At 40.1% G+C, this 13,272-nt stretch overlaps 1 protein-coding gene across 6 annotated transcripts; it reads left to right on the forward strand.

Moving 5' to 3' along the window:
• The first annotated feature begins 2,548 nt into the window (after positions 1–2,548).
• On the forward strand, positions 2,549–12,977 carry CLK4 (CDC like kinase 4). Of its 6 annotated transcripts, none has more exons than XM_064672132.1 (14): positions 2,549–2,703; positions 4,552–4,611; positions 5,161–5,318; positions 6,341–6,566; positions 7,737–7,827; positions 8,225–8,291; positions 9,913–10,029; positions 10,132–10,298; positions 10,404–10,498; positions 10,862–10,991; positions 11,334–11,416; positions 11,912–11,991; positions 12,449–12,536; positions 12,620–12,977. In XM_064672132.1, the coding sequence occupies exons 2-14, from the start codon at positions 4,558–4,560 to the stop codon at positions 12,755–12,757; spliced, it is 1,494 nt and encodes a 497-aa protein (XP_064528202.1). In that variant the 5' UTR covers positions 2,549–2,703; positions 4,552–4,557; the 3' UTR covers positions 12,758–12,977. The 6 variants fall into 6 exon arrangements, with proteins under 6 accessions (XP_064528202.1, XP_064528200.1, XP_064528203.1 ...); XM_064672130.1 differs by having other exon boundaries at positions 2,581–2,710; XM_064672131.1 differs by lacking the exon at positions 4,552–4,611 and having other exon boundaries at positions 2,602–2,703.
• The last annotated feature ends 295 nt before the right edge of the window (positions 12,978–13,272 follow it).

Consider the following 13,272-nt stretch of genomic DNA (forward strand, 5'->3'; position numbering starts at 1 on the left):
TAGTTTGATTCTGCACTGTTCAGTTACTGCTGTCTTAAAAATGGCCATTTTTAGAGGGGCTGTTACTTTGTGCTACATAACCTGGTTATGGCCAGAGAATTTCTCCTGACTCAGTCCTTCTCTGCGACACCACTTAAATTACAGCTGACATCCCTCCACTGCTGGGTCTCCACTGCCACCTCCTGAACAGGAAGGAAAATTAACTGCTTCCCAGTCTGCTTTCTTTTTGCATGCCTGGAGAGGTATTTTTGAGAGTGTTTTGTTCAGCATGAAGAGCAGTAGCTGAAACTGCTTTGCAATCTGTTCCACAAAATCTGTTGTAAGCTTTTGCTTCAGAGGGAAATTTCTTTATGTATATATGCTATAAAGGGGGTGCAGCCTTTATACACCGCTTTTCTTCTTCAAAAAGGCCTGATTCTTCACTTCTGATAGGTTGGTTCCTCTTTCAGCTGTCAGCTGAAAACCTCTGACTGAAACCAATAAATTTTTACAGCTGCTATTGATTTCATTTTCATAATGAACATTAGTTACTTCCACCCCTTCTATTCCAGGCTGAAGATCCTTCTTCTTGACAGGAGAGAACCGAAAGACCCTAGAACCAAAATTTTCCTGCTTCAAGGTAGTCAGCTCTGATAGTCTCTTCAGCATTAGCTTTTTTTTTTTCACTAAATGTAATTTCCCCAAATTGTCCCTGAGCTGCTATACCCTGTTAAAGGGCCTGTCATCTATTTATAAGGGGATACAAAAATAGCAAAGGTAAAACCCAGTAAAACCCTAGAAGAGACAGCGAGGCAAGAAAGGCAGATAGCGTGACCCTGTCACATCCCATCTTCTCTGCCCTGCCAGGGATACCAGCCACTGGCTTGTCACCAGCTTTTCAGCAAGGAACTGTCTGTAAAATCCAGATATTCTTCCTGGACACATCTCTTGGAATAAGAAATCTGTGAGAAACTGTAATTATCTGGTACAGTTGACGAGTGTCAGGTACACAGATATTTTCTCCCTGTTCACGTGTGCACACTCACTCTGTATATTTAATTTTATGCCTCTATCTTTTTTTCTGCTGCTTGTAGTCTGAGGGAATTCCTCAGACAGGGGCTGTGTCAGTGGATGCTGCGAAAACTCTTAACACTTTGCATATGTTATCACTAGATTTATAAATAATAATGAATCATTTAGATACTGAGAAATAGTGAACCACTGGCACCAAAGCCATAATTGGCATTAACAGATTGGTATACAACGATATTGATGAGGCAAGGAGGTTTTTTAAAAAACAGGTGGCAACAAAGAGATGTTAATGCCCCACAAGTTTCTCTCCTTACCAAAAAATAAAAATAAAAAAAAAAAGAGAAATGGGATTTTCACTCTAGTGCAAACCAGGTTTAAATGGTTATCTTAAGCTCTCTGGCAAACAAATTTTAATGAACATTTTAAAACCACAAATGCAAAAGCATGTCTTTATTTAACTACTTTTTGCTAATGTTTTGGGGCACTGACATTAAAAAGACACTGGCACTCATTCAATAAAAAGTACACTACACCTTAGATATTCTGGATTTTGCTTCAGCTGCAAAATCTTGCTGTATTAGAGGTAAAACTTGCTAACATTATTCTAGGAAAGAGTCACTGAGTGCAGGAATTTTTCAATTTACCCATCAACCCTCATGGATTGTGATTTTCCCCAGATAAAATGCTGTGATCTGCTAAATTTGAAGCTTGTATTCCAGTTCCACTTTTCCCTGCTTTTGGGTTTGCTTTTGTTTACTTGCAAACAATCTCTTTGGGCTTATTGAACTCTCTGTCTGACTGACAGCTAGAGGGGTTGGTAACAGTATTTTTCCACCGTACAGTTCAGGATTAATCCCACTGTAGAGTCCATTATAAATTCAGGCCTGTGGCACTGGGTTTTGCTTTCCTTGGAGTATGGATTTTGTCTCTGCCAGGATATGACTAAACCAGGTTCACCACTGTACATGAGTTCAGGTGTGAACCAGGAATTGCACAGGAATTAGAGCAATTCCTCACAGAGGAGGGGGCAGCTGGGAGTTGCAGACTTGGTTAGATAACCGATTTTATCGGGGTTTTACTGTGTCACGCAGAACAACTCAGTCTCCTGATGGGGAGCATGAAGCTGGGCCTAACTGTGGAATCTGCCCGGGCACCGGACTGCTCAAACGCTACGATTGGGAGGTTCATTAGAAGGAATTAACTGGCGATTGGGACTAACTGGTGATTTCTGCATTGCTCAAACGTTACGCTTCGGGGGTTCATTAGAAGCAATGAATTGGCGACTGAGACTAAACGGTGACTTTCACGAGGCACCGGCAGAGGGCAGCCCCGCAGCTCGGGGGTGGCCGCTGAACTCGGCCGTGCCGCTTGAGCCCTTCCATGGATTCGGGTCGCAAACCCACGGAGGATGTGTGAAAAGCCGATGCCGAGGCACGCGAGGCTGACACCGCACCGCTCCCTCAGAGGACACGCAATGGCGGCGGCACCGCCTCAGCGACAGAGCCGCCGGGGCAGGGCCTCCCCGCGGGGCCCCTGCCCCGCCCACCCTCACGCCTGCGTCTGACGTCACGGCGCACAGACGCCGCGAGGCCGAGGGAGAAGGAGGAAGCAGCTTCTCCGCGCTCGTCGCCGTCGCCATTTTGTCTGTGCGCGCAGGGCGGACACGGGGCTCGCTCGTCTTCTTTTTCAGCTGTGAGTAGTGAGGGCCACCCTTCTTCCCTGTCCGCTTTTCATCTTTGCTTCTCTTCTCGCTCGTTTCTGTTTGCGGGGGGGCGAGGGAGGCGAAGCAGCGGGGAAGCGCAGCGGGGGGGGGGGGGGGGGGGGGGAGGAGGGCGTGTGGGTGCTGGCGTTTTCTCCGCGGCGCGGGGAGCGCCGAGCGCAGCGTGAGGGGATGTTGAGGCGGAGGGGACTCTTCGGCACGGGAGCCATGTGAGAGTCTGTGCGGGGGGCTGGGGCGGGCGGTGCTCCGTCACCGGGCCCTCCGTGCCTGGCGCCCGCCCAGCACCGACCCTTCCTCCCCCCGCCGGCCCCGGAGCCGTCCCGGGGGAGCCCGGCGGGGAAGGGGCTCGGTGCCCGCGGGCTGGGGCTGGGGGTGTCCCCTTTAGGGACGGCGGTGTCGGACTTTGGCCATCCCAAAGGGATAAGCCTTTGACCTCCTCCGCCTGCCAAGTTTTGGAGGAGAGGCATTTAGAAATTGCTGTGTAGGCAGCTCACGGCGCGGCTTTTGCGGCCTCTGCGTGCGTGGATCGTTTGCAAACGGGCCGCGGCTCCCTTTTGAGGAACCTGATGGCACAATGTGGGAGCGAAAACTGCCTGCGATATGGATTAGATCCATATGCTACAGGAATGCATATGTTCGTGGCAGCTGTCAGGATTACATAAGTGAAGTTCCTCGGCGCATAAATTCAGAGGGGAGACCACAATAGTCAGAAATCTTAAGGTGGCTCTCGCTGTAAAATGGACTCGAACCGATTCGGACCATTTCTTCCTCATTCGCGTTTCCTTTGCTCCTTTTAAGGACCGAATTTGCAACTCGTGTCTTAATTCCAGTAATGCCATAAGCATTTGATTGTAGTTAAGCAGCAGTTAATCTTCAACAAAACCGTTTCTCCAGTTTTTCGTGTCATATGTCTGTCCTTCCACCCCCAAGCCGTGCTCTGCAGGACCCTTTAATGGTGATTTTATTGCCCTACAGAGCCCTAGTGTATCCTGCCTTCTACCAAATGGGGAAGGAGTGAAAAAGCAAGCAATCATAAGTAAAATTTTCGCTTCACCTGTAACTCAGTGTTCGTGCACGTCAAAAGTTGAGTAACTGAAACCTGAGTGCGCTTCAGAACCCGAGTTACATAAGGTGAAAATAGAGGAAAATGGCTTTGGAGCTGTGTAAGGAGAGAAGAAATTCAAGCATATCAATGAAGCACCAAGTCGTTTTTAATTTTTCAAGTATTTTGGTTTGGCATTTGCCACGTTATTATTTTTAATTTTTGTTAACGTTTCATAAGTGAATAAGATTTTTTGAGACTTAGATCATGACTGACCCGAAGGGTTTGCCAGTCACTCATTTTTGCAGAGTTTGTCACTCTATTTACATTGTATTGGTAGTTTAAAAACCTGTTTCTGTAAAAAGTATTGGTGCAGGTGTCTGCTGTGGTTTTTTTTAAACTACCAACCTCTCACAAATCTTGTGAAAGTATCAGAAAACTTCTTTTTTCAGAATAGATATTTTCATTTACATGTTCTAGGACTTTCTTTTTTAATGCCTCCTCTTTGTTACACAGATTCGCACAATTCAGACATGATTTACAGTCATTTTTTCTATTGTACTGCTGTCTTTGTGTCTAAACTGCTGTTCTTAGTGTCACTATTTACTATGCAAACTTTTTCTTGTATAAATTAATTCTTTGGAATATACTGGAATAGATAGGTAAGGTTATTTTGCTTCAAAAAAACTCCTGCCAAAGATCAGTAAACGGATAATAATTGGTTTTGTTATATTCCTTATTTCTACCACTGTTTTACTTTACTTTTTTTTTTTTTCAGTTGTGCATGTACCTGTTTGAACAAAGAATTCCTCCACCTAACATCCAGCAAGAGAAGCTGGTGGGTTTTGTCTTTGGCACATCAGCTGAACTGTAAAACACCCGCAGACCTGAATGCTAATAGGGTTCAAAAATTGTGGCTTGGCTTTGGGATCTGTGAAGAGTTTTGTGAGAGAAGTTTTTAGACTGATTTTTATATACTTGATTTTCACGTAGTAACTTATGCACCATATAGCATGAAAAGCTAAATCCAGCTTTTGTCAGAGAGGATGTTTGGAGATGAAGGATTTTTTTCCAATAGAAGGCTCTTCAAGGAAGTGATTCTCTTTAGTCACTTGAGAGTTTATTTAGAACAGGCTTTAATGACATGTTTGAAGCTATTAAGTGAAGATGAGTTGGCCTATTTAATCTCGATTTGTGTTTCATAACAGCGTTAGTGTTGGGCTGACAGAGCTGTGTCTGCTGCCAAACTGAAATAATAGAGGGGGGGAGGCTGAGGAACAAGAGTTATTTGAGGAAGCGATTCTTTCCACTTCTGTCATATTTGATCAGACTGCAGTAGCTGACTTGCATCTACATGTGTGTTTGTTGATCTGTTTTGTTTTTCCAGTGGGAGATGAGGCATTCAAAGCAATCCCATTGTCCTGAGTGGGATGACAGGAGGAGCTGGGATCAGAGGAAGCACAGTAGCAGCCGCAAACGCAGAAAGAGGTCCCAGAGCAGTGGCCAAGAAAGCAAGCACTATAAACCCAGTCGCATTTCAGAAAGGTATAAGACTGAATTGAGTAGTGCAAATGTTTCTTGCTGTGCCTAAAATAAATATGTTTTCAGGATAAGAGTTTTTGAATGCTCAGAATTGTCAGTTCCTTATGGTTTGGCTCACTTGAGACGAGCTTAATGGGTAGCTGTTAACATAGTACCTGACCAATTAAATAGTTCTTTAATAAAAACAAGCAAATGTAACTAGTTTGTTTCAATGGTGTCAGTTAAATATTGGTATTGAATACAATCAGTGTTAAGTTTCAAGTAAAAAGGATGCATTTTAATTTACTTAATGTGAACAAGAGGAAGAGAACATTTGTTTAATCATTAAATACAGTGGTAAGTATGAATTTCTCTTAACTAATTTAGAGGTGCTTGGTGTTTTCTCCCACACTGCTTTCACTGGAAAGATGTACTTTTCTGTTTTTTTCTCTTGAGAAGAAGATCCAATGGAATTGTTTTAAGAACTCATACTCATAAAATGCTGGAAGGGTAGGTGTACAGCAGTAAGGGGACTCTGTGCCTCAGCAGCTTTCTTAAAGGTCTGTTTCCTGTGCAGAAGAATCCATGTTCCAGATGATCTCTGAGTTTTTAATGTTCACTGCAGAGCACTAAGAATGATGCTACATTTCTCAGTCTCTAGGGTTTATTTTTCTTTAACACTTTGAGCTTTGAAAGTGTAGAAAGGTATGTTTCTATATTGAAAGTGTTTAACTGTGAGACTTCTAAGATTGTAATGGAGTTGGTCAGTATGTTTTAGGAAGTGTTTCTCCTTTTTCAGTCTGAGTTTCTTACTTAGAGTGCAAACTGTGGACAGATCATATATTGTTCCTGTGGACGCCTGCTATGTATTTGAGACTGACAATGTTAAATTCCTAATAAAGTAACATCAAAAGCTCCACTGGTTTTGGGGAGGGAGTCAATTTTTGCTGTAAAGACAGATACTGTGTAACTCAGCTCAAGTCACTTATCTTGTTGGAAGCTCAAGTTTTTGAAGTGGAGAACATTCACTTAAAATATATTTTCAGTCATTATTTGGACGATAGAGCCATAAATGAAAGAGACCATCATGACCGGAGATATGTTGAGGAGTACAGGAATGACTTCTGTGAAGTGTATGACCACAGGCATTATCACAGAGACTATGAAAAGAGTCACCATCACCACTATAGCAAATCCTCTGGTCGGAGCAGGAAAAGTAGTCATAAAAGGAAGCATAAGAGACATCATTGCTCCAGTCACCAATCGCATTCGGTATGAGTAATTTTTAACTTTATTATTAATGAATTAGTGGTAATAGACTTCTTAAGTGAGTGCTAGAGCTTCAATTCCTGATCCACAGTACGTTAAGAAATATGTTAGTAAAAAAGGAGTTGTATTTGAGTCCGTTTGTGGAGCATGTGAATATGTTCTTAGCTGAGATTTTTGTATCACTGTTGGGTGGGGGGTGGGATTGTTATCAGTACAAGTTGGACACTGGGAATGTAGGTGGTTGGTAGTCAAAATCGCTGGGATTGATCTGAAAAAATGTTGTCTTGAAATTGAAGACAGGTAGCTATCCTATTGTAAAGTACGGTTGGCAGTTTTAGAGCATAGTGAACTCTGCTTTTTCAGGTAGACTGAGATGCCATCCATCCTGTTACTCAGAGTAATTGACATGACATGCCTTTTTAACATAGGCTTAATTGGAAGTATGAATGTGCATGTCTGGTAAATTGATAAGAACAATTCTGCACCTAATTCCAAAAAACCTTTGATAAGGTGTGAGCCCAGCTAATGGCACCTAATGTCTTAGATGGGAGAAGTTTGCTGCTTGCCTTCTTTGAAGGCTTGCCCTCTGAATTTCTCATGATTGGCATGATGCCCACTGATGCATCCGCAGCTCCAGGTGTTTTATGTCACTTTTCTGCAGTAGAAACAGCAAGTTATATTAGATTATCCCATGCAAATTAAGGACTTGAGAGTAATTTTTCTTCTCTCTCTAAACATGAGGGAAGTAAAATCAGTTACATGAACTGTATGTTTTAAGAACAGAAACATTCACCTGACTGAGAGCTTAGATATGCAAATAAATACTGTTTTTCACTATTTGTTAGCAAAGGATTAGAAATAGCAATGTTGCAGTCTTAATCTGTCTTCAATTAAGCCACTGTTTGAGAGACAAAATTGTGTTGTTTTTTTTCTGTTGCTTGTATCACTTTAAGTATTTATCTGAAAATCTGTTCCTTGCCATGTTTTTCTTCTGTAACATAAACTGTGCCCTGTGAATTTCTGGGGACTGAATTTGAAATTGCTCCTGCCAACTGTTCGTGGCCTGGTGTGTAACTGAATGCCTGAATATCTCCCCGCTGAATGAATTGCGTATTCTGCCCTGAATTCACTCTGATATATTGATTGGCTGGACGATCTTGGTGCCGTTCCCAGAAGAGTCACCGAAGGAAAAGATCCAGGAGTGTAGAGGATGATGAGGAGGGTCACCTGATCTGTGAAAGTGGAGACGTTCTAAGAGCAAGATGTATAGAACATTTTTCAACACTTTTAAAAAACTTTTCAGAAAAAAATCTGTTTAGAATAGTATGTCAGAGGAGGGGGGCTAAAGAAATCTTCATTGCTCTTTTTGTTCTGTTTTTTTTGTGCTTTTTTGTTTTTTTGCATATCTTCTTTTCTGTAGAATTTAAATACTGTGTTCAAGAAGTTCCAATTAGTAAATGAACTTGAATCTTGAGATTAGAACAAGAGATAGTTTTTTGGCTAACTGTTTTCATGACACCTGTCCAATAAAGTAATGCATTCAGATGCTGAAATTTAAAGTAATTATGCTTTTATAATGGCACATTTTTAAATCTACATTAATAATATTCATTCTTCTTTTAAGTAGTTGTATAGTTCTAACTTATCTTTGTTCTTTTTAGATGAAATTGTTGCGACTTTAGGAGAAGGAGCTTTTGGAAAAGTAGTGGAGTGCATAGATCATGATATGTAAGTGTTGATTATTTTTTTAAGTGAATCTCTTACTTAGATCAGAAATTAAATGGCACTTCTTAGATCAGAAATTAAAGCTCAGGGACATTTTCTTTAAAAGAAAGCAATTCAAATGAAGTGATGCAGTATATTTTAGAAAAGCAATTATACTGGTTTTGAAAACTAAGCTTGTTCCTGGTTTAAAATTGTTAAGGACTTTTAGGTGATACTACATGTCCCTGGTTGTTTTTAAGGTGCTTCAGTCATCTCTGCCTATATAAATGTATTTTGTTTCTTCTATTGCTCTGTGAGATGCTATCTAGAGAAATACTTGGATTTTCCTCTTAAGTTTTTGAGAATCTGTCTCTAACAAACTTCCTTAACCACATTTGTCTTGGGAAACATCTGTTTGGAGAGGGTTTCTTTCAAAAATAAACCTTTAATAACTTTTTTTCTGCACAAACTGTCTAATCACAGGGTGCAAACTACTAAGTAGAAGTCACGTACCCTTTTTAATGACTGAGAACTATGTTTTGCTTATCACATTTTTCTGTTGATTCTGTAAGTGCTGCTGCCATAACTAGAGAAGGTGAGAATAGGTAAAGAGTGCAGAATTAGTTTGGGAGACTGACTTTCAGAAGATGTTGCAGTGAGATACTGGGTAGATTTAGTTTTTAATGAAAGCAGTTGCTTGGAATTGGTCGAGCTGTAAATTGCTTTCCTCAGTCTCCGTAATCAGAATTATCCTTTAAAAGTTTTTTTGAATAAACAGTAATCTAGTATCCAGTCCTTTTTTTTTATGGAATGATTACTTCCATGTGATGGCATGTCTGGTGAAGGAGAAGAAAATTGCTGTATTTCCAATAGTTCTGTATGTTCTAACAGTTGTTAAGCTATTTTAACTGTATGTTTTATATCTGCAGTTCTGTGAGGTGGTTTGAATATGTTTTCCTCTGTATTTGATTTGTTTGTTCAGCCATTTCACAAGTTAGGTGTGTTGTGGAGCTTGAGATCATGGTGTGAGGGCAGACAATATTCTGAAGTCGTTACAATCTAAAGAGCTCTACAGAGACAATTAAAACTTGTCTGAGAGTGAACGGCACAGAATGACCTGTGTCTGTCTGTGTTCCATTAAAGTAATAACCTTACAGTTGGAATTTTTACAGTCAATTCAGGGCAGCTTTCACTGGTATGAAATACTCATAACCTAAACTCCAGAAGTTATTCAATTGCCCTGATTTCATAGGAGCACTGGGAAAGAACCAGAACAAGTTGTGCAAGTTACAGGAGAAAAAATCATACTTTTGCTCAAATGAGAACTTTTTGAATATTTTTCATCGTTTTGCAGGTGGATTCCTGATGTTTATTCTGCTTTAGATGAGATAAGAACACTGGGAAGTAGTTAGTGTAGCATATACAATGAGTATTTGAGAAAGGAAAGCTCAGTATTACATTTATTTTTCATAAAACCTGTTCTGGTTGAGTGCAGCATGCTTAAGTCAAATTCCCCTAATCCAGTTCATAATTCTCCATGACCTTTAATCTTCCTGTGTTTCTCTTATTAAAATCAAGCTGCTTTGGGGTCGTGGGTATTTAACAATAATTGATCCAGTTTGTGATGCTTTACTTTCTCTTAAAGGAGAGGAATGCATGTAGCAGTTAAAATTGTGAAAAATGTTGGTCGATACCGGGAGGCAGCCCGTTCAGAAATACAGGTGTTGGAACACTTGAACAACATGGATCCAAGCAGCAATTTGTAAGTATAAAATAAGTCAATTTACCAAGGATTTGAGGAAGGTAATTATTCAATGAATGGAGCTTTCATTTTTTTTTTCCTTTTTTTGTTTTCTCTTTTAAGCCGCTGTGTCCAGATGCTGGAGTGGTTTGATCATCATGGCCATGTTTGCATTGTTTTTGAGCTACTGGGACTTAGTACTTATGACTTTATTAAGGAAAACAGCTTTCTGCCATTTCATATTAATGACATTAGAAACATGGCTTATCAAATTTGCCAGTCCATAAACTGTAAGTAAATTTCCACACCCTTATCAAACATGTGGGTGTTTTTTGGTTTTTCCTTTTTGAAGTTATTTTATAAATTATGGAATATTTTTCTTTTTTTCCTTCTAGTTCTACACCATAATAAACTAACTCACACAGACTTAAAGCCTGAAAATATCCTGTTTGTGGAGTCTGATTACATAGTGAAGTACAATGCCAAAATGGTAAGTTTGTTCTTTGTTTCTCCCAACTTGAATTGTGCTGTTTCTGTCTTCATTTGAACTTCTCTTAAAAAAAAAATAACAGGATGGAGATAACAAGTAACTGAAGTTAACTTGAAAGTTAAGGAAAGAGGAAAAGAACTCTTGTTACTGTGGGAAAGGTCTTTACTCAGCTATTACCCACTCTTCTTTCTTGGATCATTGAGCTGAATAGGAATTGATGTAGTTGGAAGAAGTGGTTTTTTACAGGGGTTTAATTTTTAGCATTTTATGGTAGCTAGTGCTTTGAAGATAATGTGATGAATACCTTTTGCCTGAGCTTGCTTTTAAAAAATACTAACAGACAGCATTTTGATTTTCTTGCAGAAGCGAGATGAGCGCACTTTAAAAAACACTGACATCAAAGTCGTTGATTTTGGAAGTGCAACTTTTGATGATGAGCATCACAGCACATTAGTGTCTACAAGACATTATAGAGCGCCTGAGGTTATTTTAGGTCAGTAAAGAATCTTAAACCTTCTGACAGTTCATTGCAGTTCATTCAGATGTCCTTACTTCATAGACTGGGGGAATTGCTCATGGTTCTGGTAACCAGTCATGGAACCATCACCATAACAGATGGTGGTGTTATAATTCTTGAGAGTAAACAGTAGAAGAAATATGCTAAAAACAGAAGTCCAAACATGTTCCTTTCCCACTCTCTCCCACCAAGGTTTGGGGAGTCGTGGAGGGGTAAGATCAGCATCAGTAAATGTGTGGAAACTGGGCATGTGCTTTGTGGGTTACAGGTATTGAGAATGTATTGAAAAGTAAACCATAAACTTTGCCTGTTTTGCAGCACTGGGGTGGTCACAGCCATGTGACGTGTGGAGTATTGGCTGTATTCTGATTGAGTATTACCTGGGATTTACAGTGTTTCAGGTGGGTACATAAAGTTAAATAGAATGTGTTTGTTACAGGCTACTGATTTTGATCTCTTAATGATGTACCTAACTGTTAGTGTAAAAGACATAACCCACCTCACAGGCTTCTTAAGGATTATATAAATGAGATTGTAAAGCCAGCATGCGTATAAAAATAAGAAGTTTAAATATCTCCTTCAGAGTGTCTAAGATTGTCTGTTCTGGCATTTTGGTTGAAGAAGCCTGTGTAGAATCTCTCATACTGCTGGAATTAAGAGTAAAGAAAACACTTGTACGAAACTTGGTTTATAAACTCTGTTGTTCAAGGACCATCTTAACTGTGGAAAGTGTTGTACAATCTGCATTGCATCATCTGTTTTTAATAATTTGAGGTGGTAACATGTAAAGGTACTGGGACAGTACTCTGGCAAACATCGTTTGTAGTTGAACGTTGTTACCAAGTGGCTAAGAGGAGAAAAATGTGCTAAGTGCATTCATTGCTTTTTTCACACAGACACATGATAGTAAAGAACACCTGGCAATGATGGAAAGAATCCTGGGGCCTCTGCCCACTCACATGATCAAGAAATCCAGGTATGTTCACTATACAAGTGGTAAGTTGCCTCATACTTTCCTATTACAAGAGAAATTGTAAAGTTGCCATTGTTAGCTATGAGCTGCTGAAGATCAACAAAGGGACTCACAGGCTTTTTGTTACCTCTTAGTTTGTTGCAAGAAGTGATGTCAGATGGAGATTAATTAAAAAGTTGACAGTCCTTTTTTCTGGTCTTAGTATGAATTGTCAGGCTCTTGAGCTGTAACTGAGTATGACTGTTCTTAGGTCTTTAAAAGCCAAGTTTGGAATGGTCACCAAAACAGTATTAGACATTGATTTTTGTATAAACTCTGTATAAATTTGCGCTAGAAGAAATGTTAACTCCCAAATGCAGAGATAGACACAGGCACACCTTATGGTGTTTCAAGACTTGAAAAAGCATCTGCTTGCTTTGTGCACTGGCACTGTCTTAATGTGGTTTTCCTTGTCATGCAGGAAGCATTATTTCCACCATGACCAGTTGGACTGGGATGAGCACAGCTCTGCAGGCCGGTATGTCAGGAGGCGCTGTAAGCCTTTAAAGGTAGGAGACAACACTTTTATTGCTCTGTTAGACTTGCACTTGTGAAGCAACTCTCTAAAATACCTCCTGTTCTTTTCTTTCAGGAATTCATGCATTGCCAGGACACAGATCATCAAAGTCTGTTTGACCTTGTTCGCAGGATGCTGGAATATGACCCAGCCAAAAGAATTACTCTTGATGAAGCCTTGCAGCATCCTTTCTTTGAACCACTAAATAAATAAATTCAGAGATCTTTTATGCTTCTTCCAGGAGATTTCCTAGACTGTGTCAGTCAGTCAGCAGAGGTTGCATGAAACTTTTGTAAGCTTTAAATTATTTTGTACAGTTAAGTCTGTAAATAATTACATATGTTTTGTATAACTGTTATGTTTACCTTGTTGAGCAGTTGTAGTCTTATCGGTATCAAAGTGAAAAATAAAAAAGTAATTTTCATTTTTGAAATCTGTTTTCTGTCTGAACCTGTGCCACTCTCCTTTTGCAGATGAGGCTGGTTGACCACCTGCCTGTAGGTGAGGAGTCTGAGCTGGCTGAAGAAGATCTAGAAACATTCAAAAAAAAAAAGCTTTGTTTCATTAGTCATAAGAAAAGATTTGAGGGACTAGGGCCACCTAGTTACAATGTGTAACAGTTTTTGCCATTCTGAAACATGGTTGGAAGTGGTGTATTATCCTAAGTAGGTATTTTTTGCGAGTCACCTTTTCCCAGGTTTTCTGTTAATCAGCTGACTAGTTAGTCC

This window comes from Pseudopipra pipra, chromosome 15, assembly GCF_036250125.1.
Source record: "Pseudopipra pipra isolate bDixPip1 chromosome 15, bDixPip1.hap1, whole genome shotgun sequence".
Lineage (NCBI taxonomy): Eukaryota > Metazoa > Chordata > Aves > Passeriformes > Pipridae > Pseudopipra > Pseudopipra pipra.

What these genes read in the sequence shown, in the direction of transcription:
- CLK4 (XM_064672132.1), top strand. Translation starts at nt 4,558, where the DNA reads ATGTACCTGTTTGAACAAAGAATTCCTCCACCTAACATCCAGCAAGAG. An exon ending in GAGTGCATAGATCATGATAT is followed by an intron (nt 8,292 to 9,912) that starts GTAAGTGTTGAT and finishes TTTCTCTTAAAG; the next exon opens with GAGAGGAATGCATGTAGCAG. An exon ending in GGCGCTGTAAGCCTTTAAAG is followed by an intron (nt 12,537 to 12,619) that starts GTAGGAGACAAC and finishes CTTTTCTTTCAG; the next exon opens with GAATTCATGCATTGCCAGGA.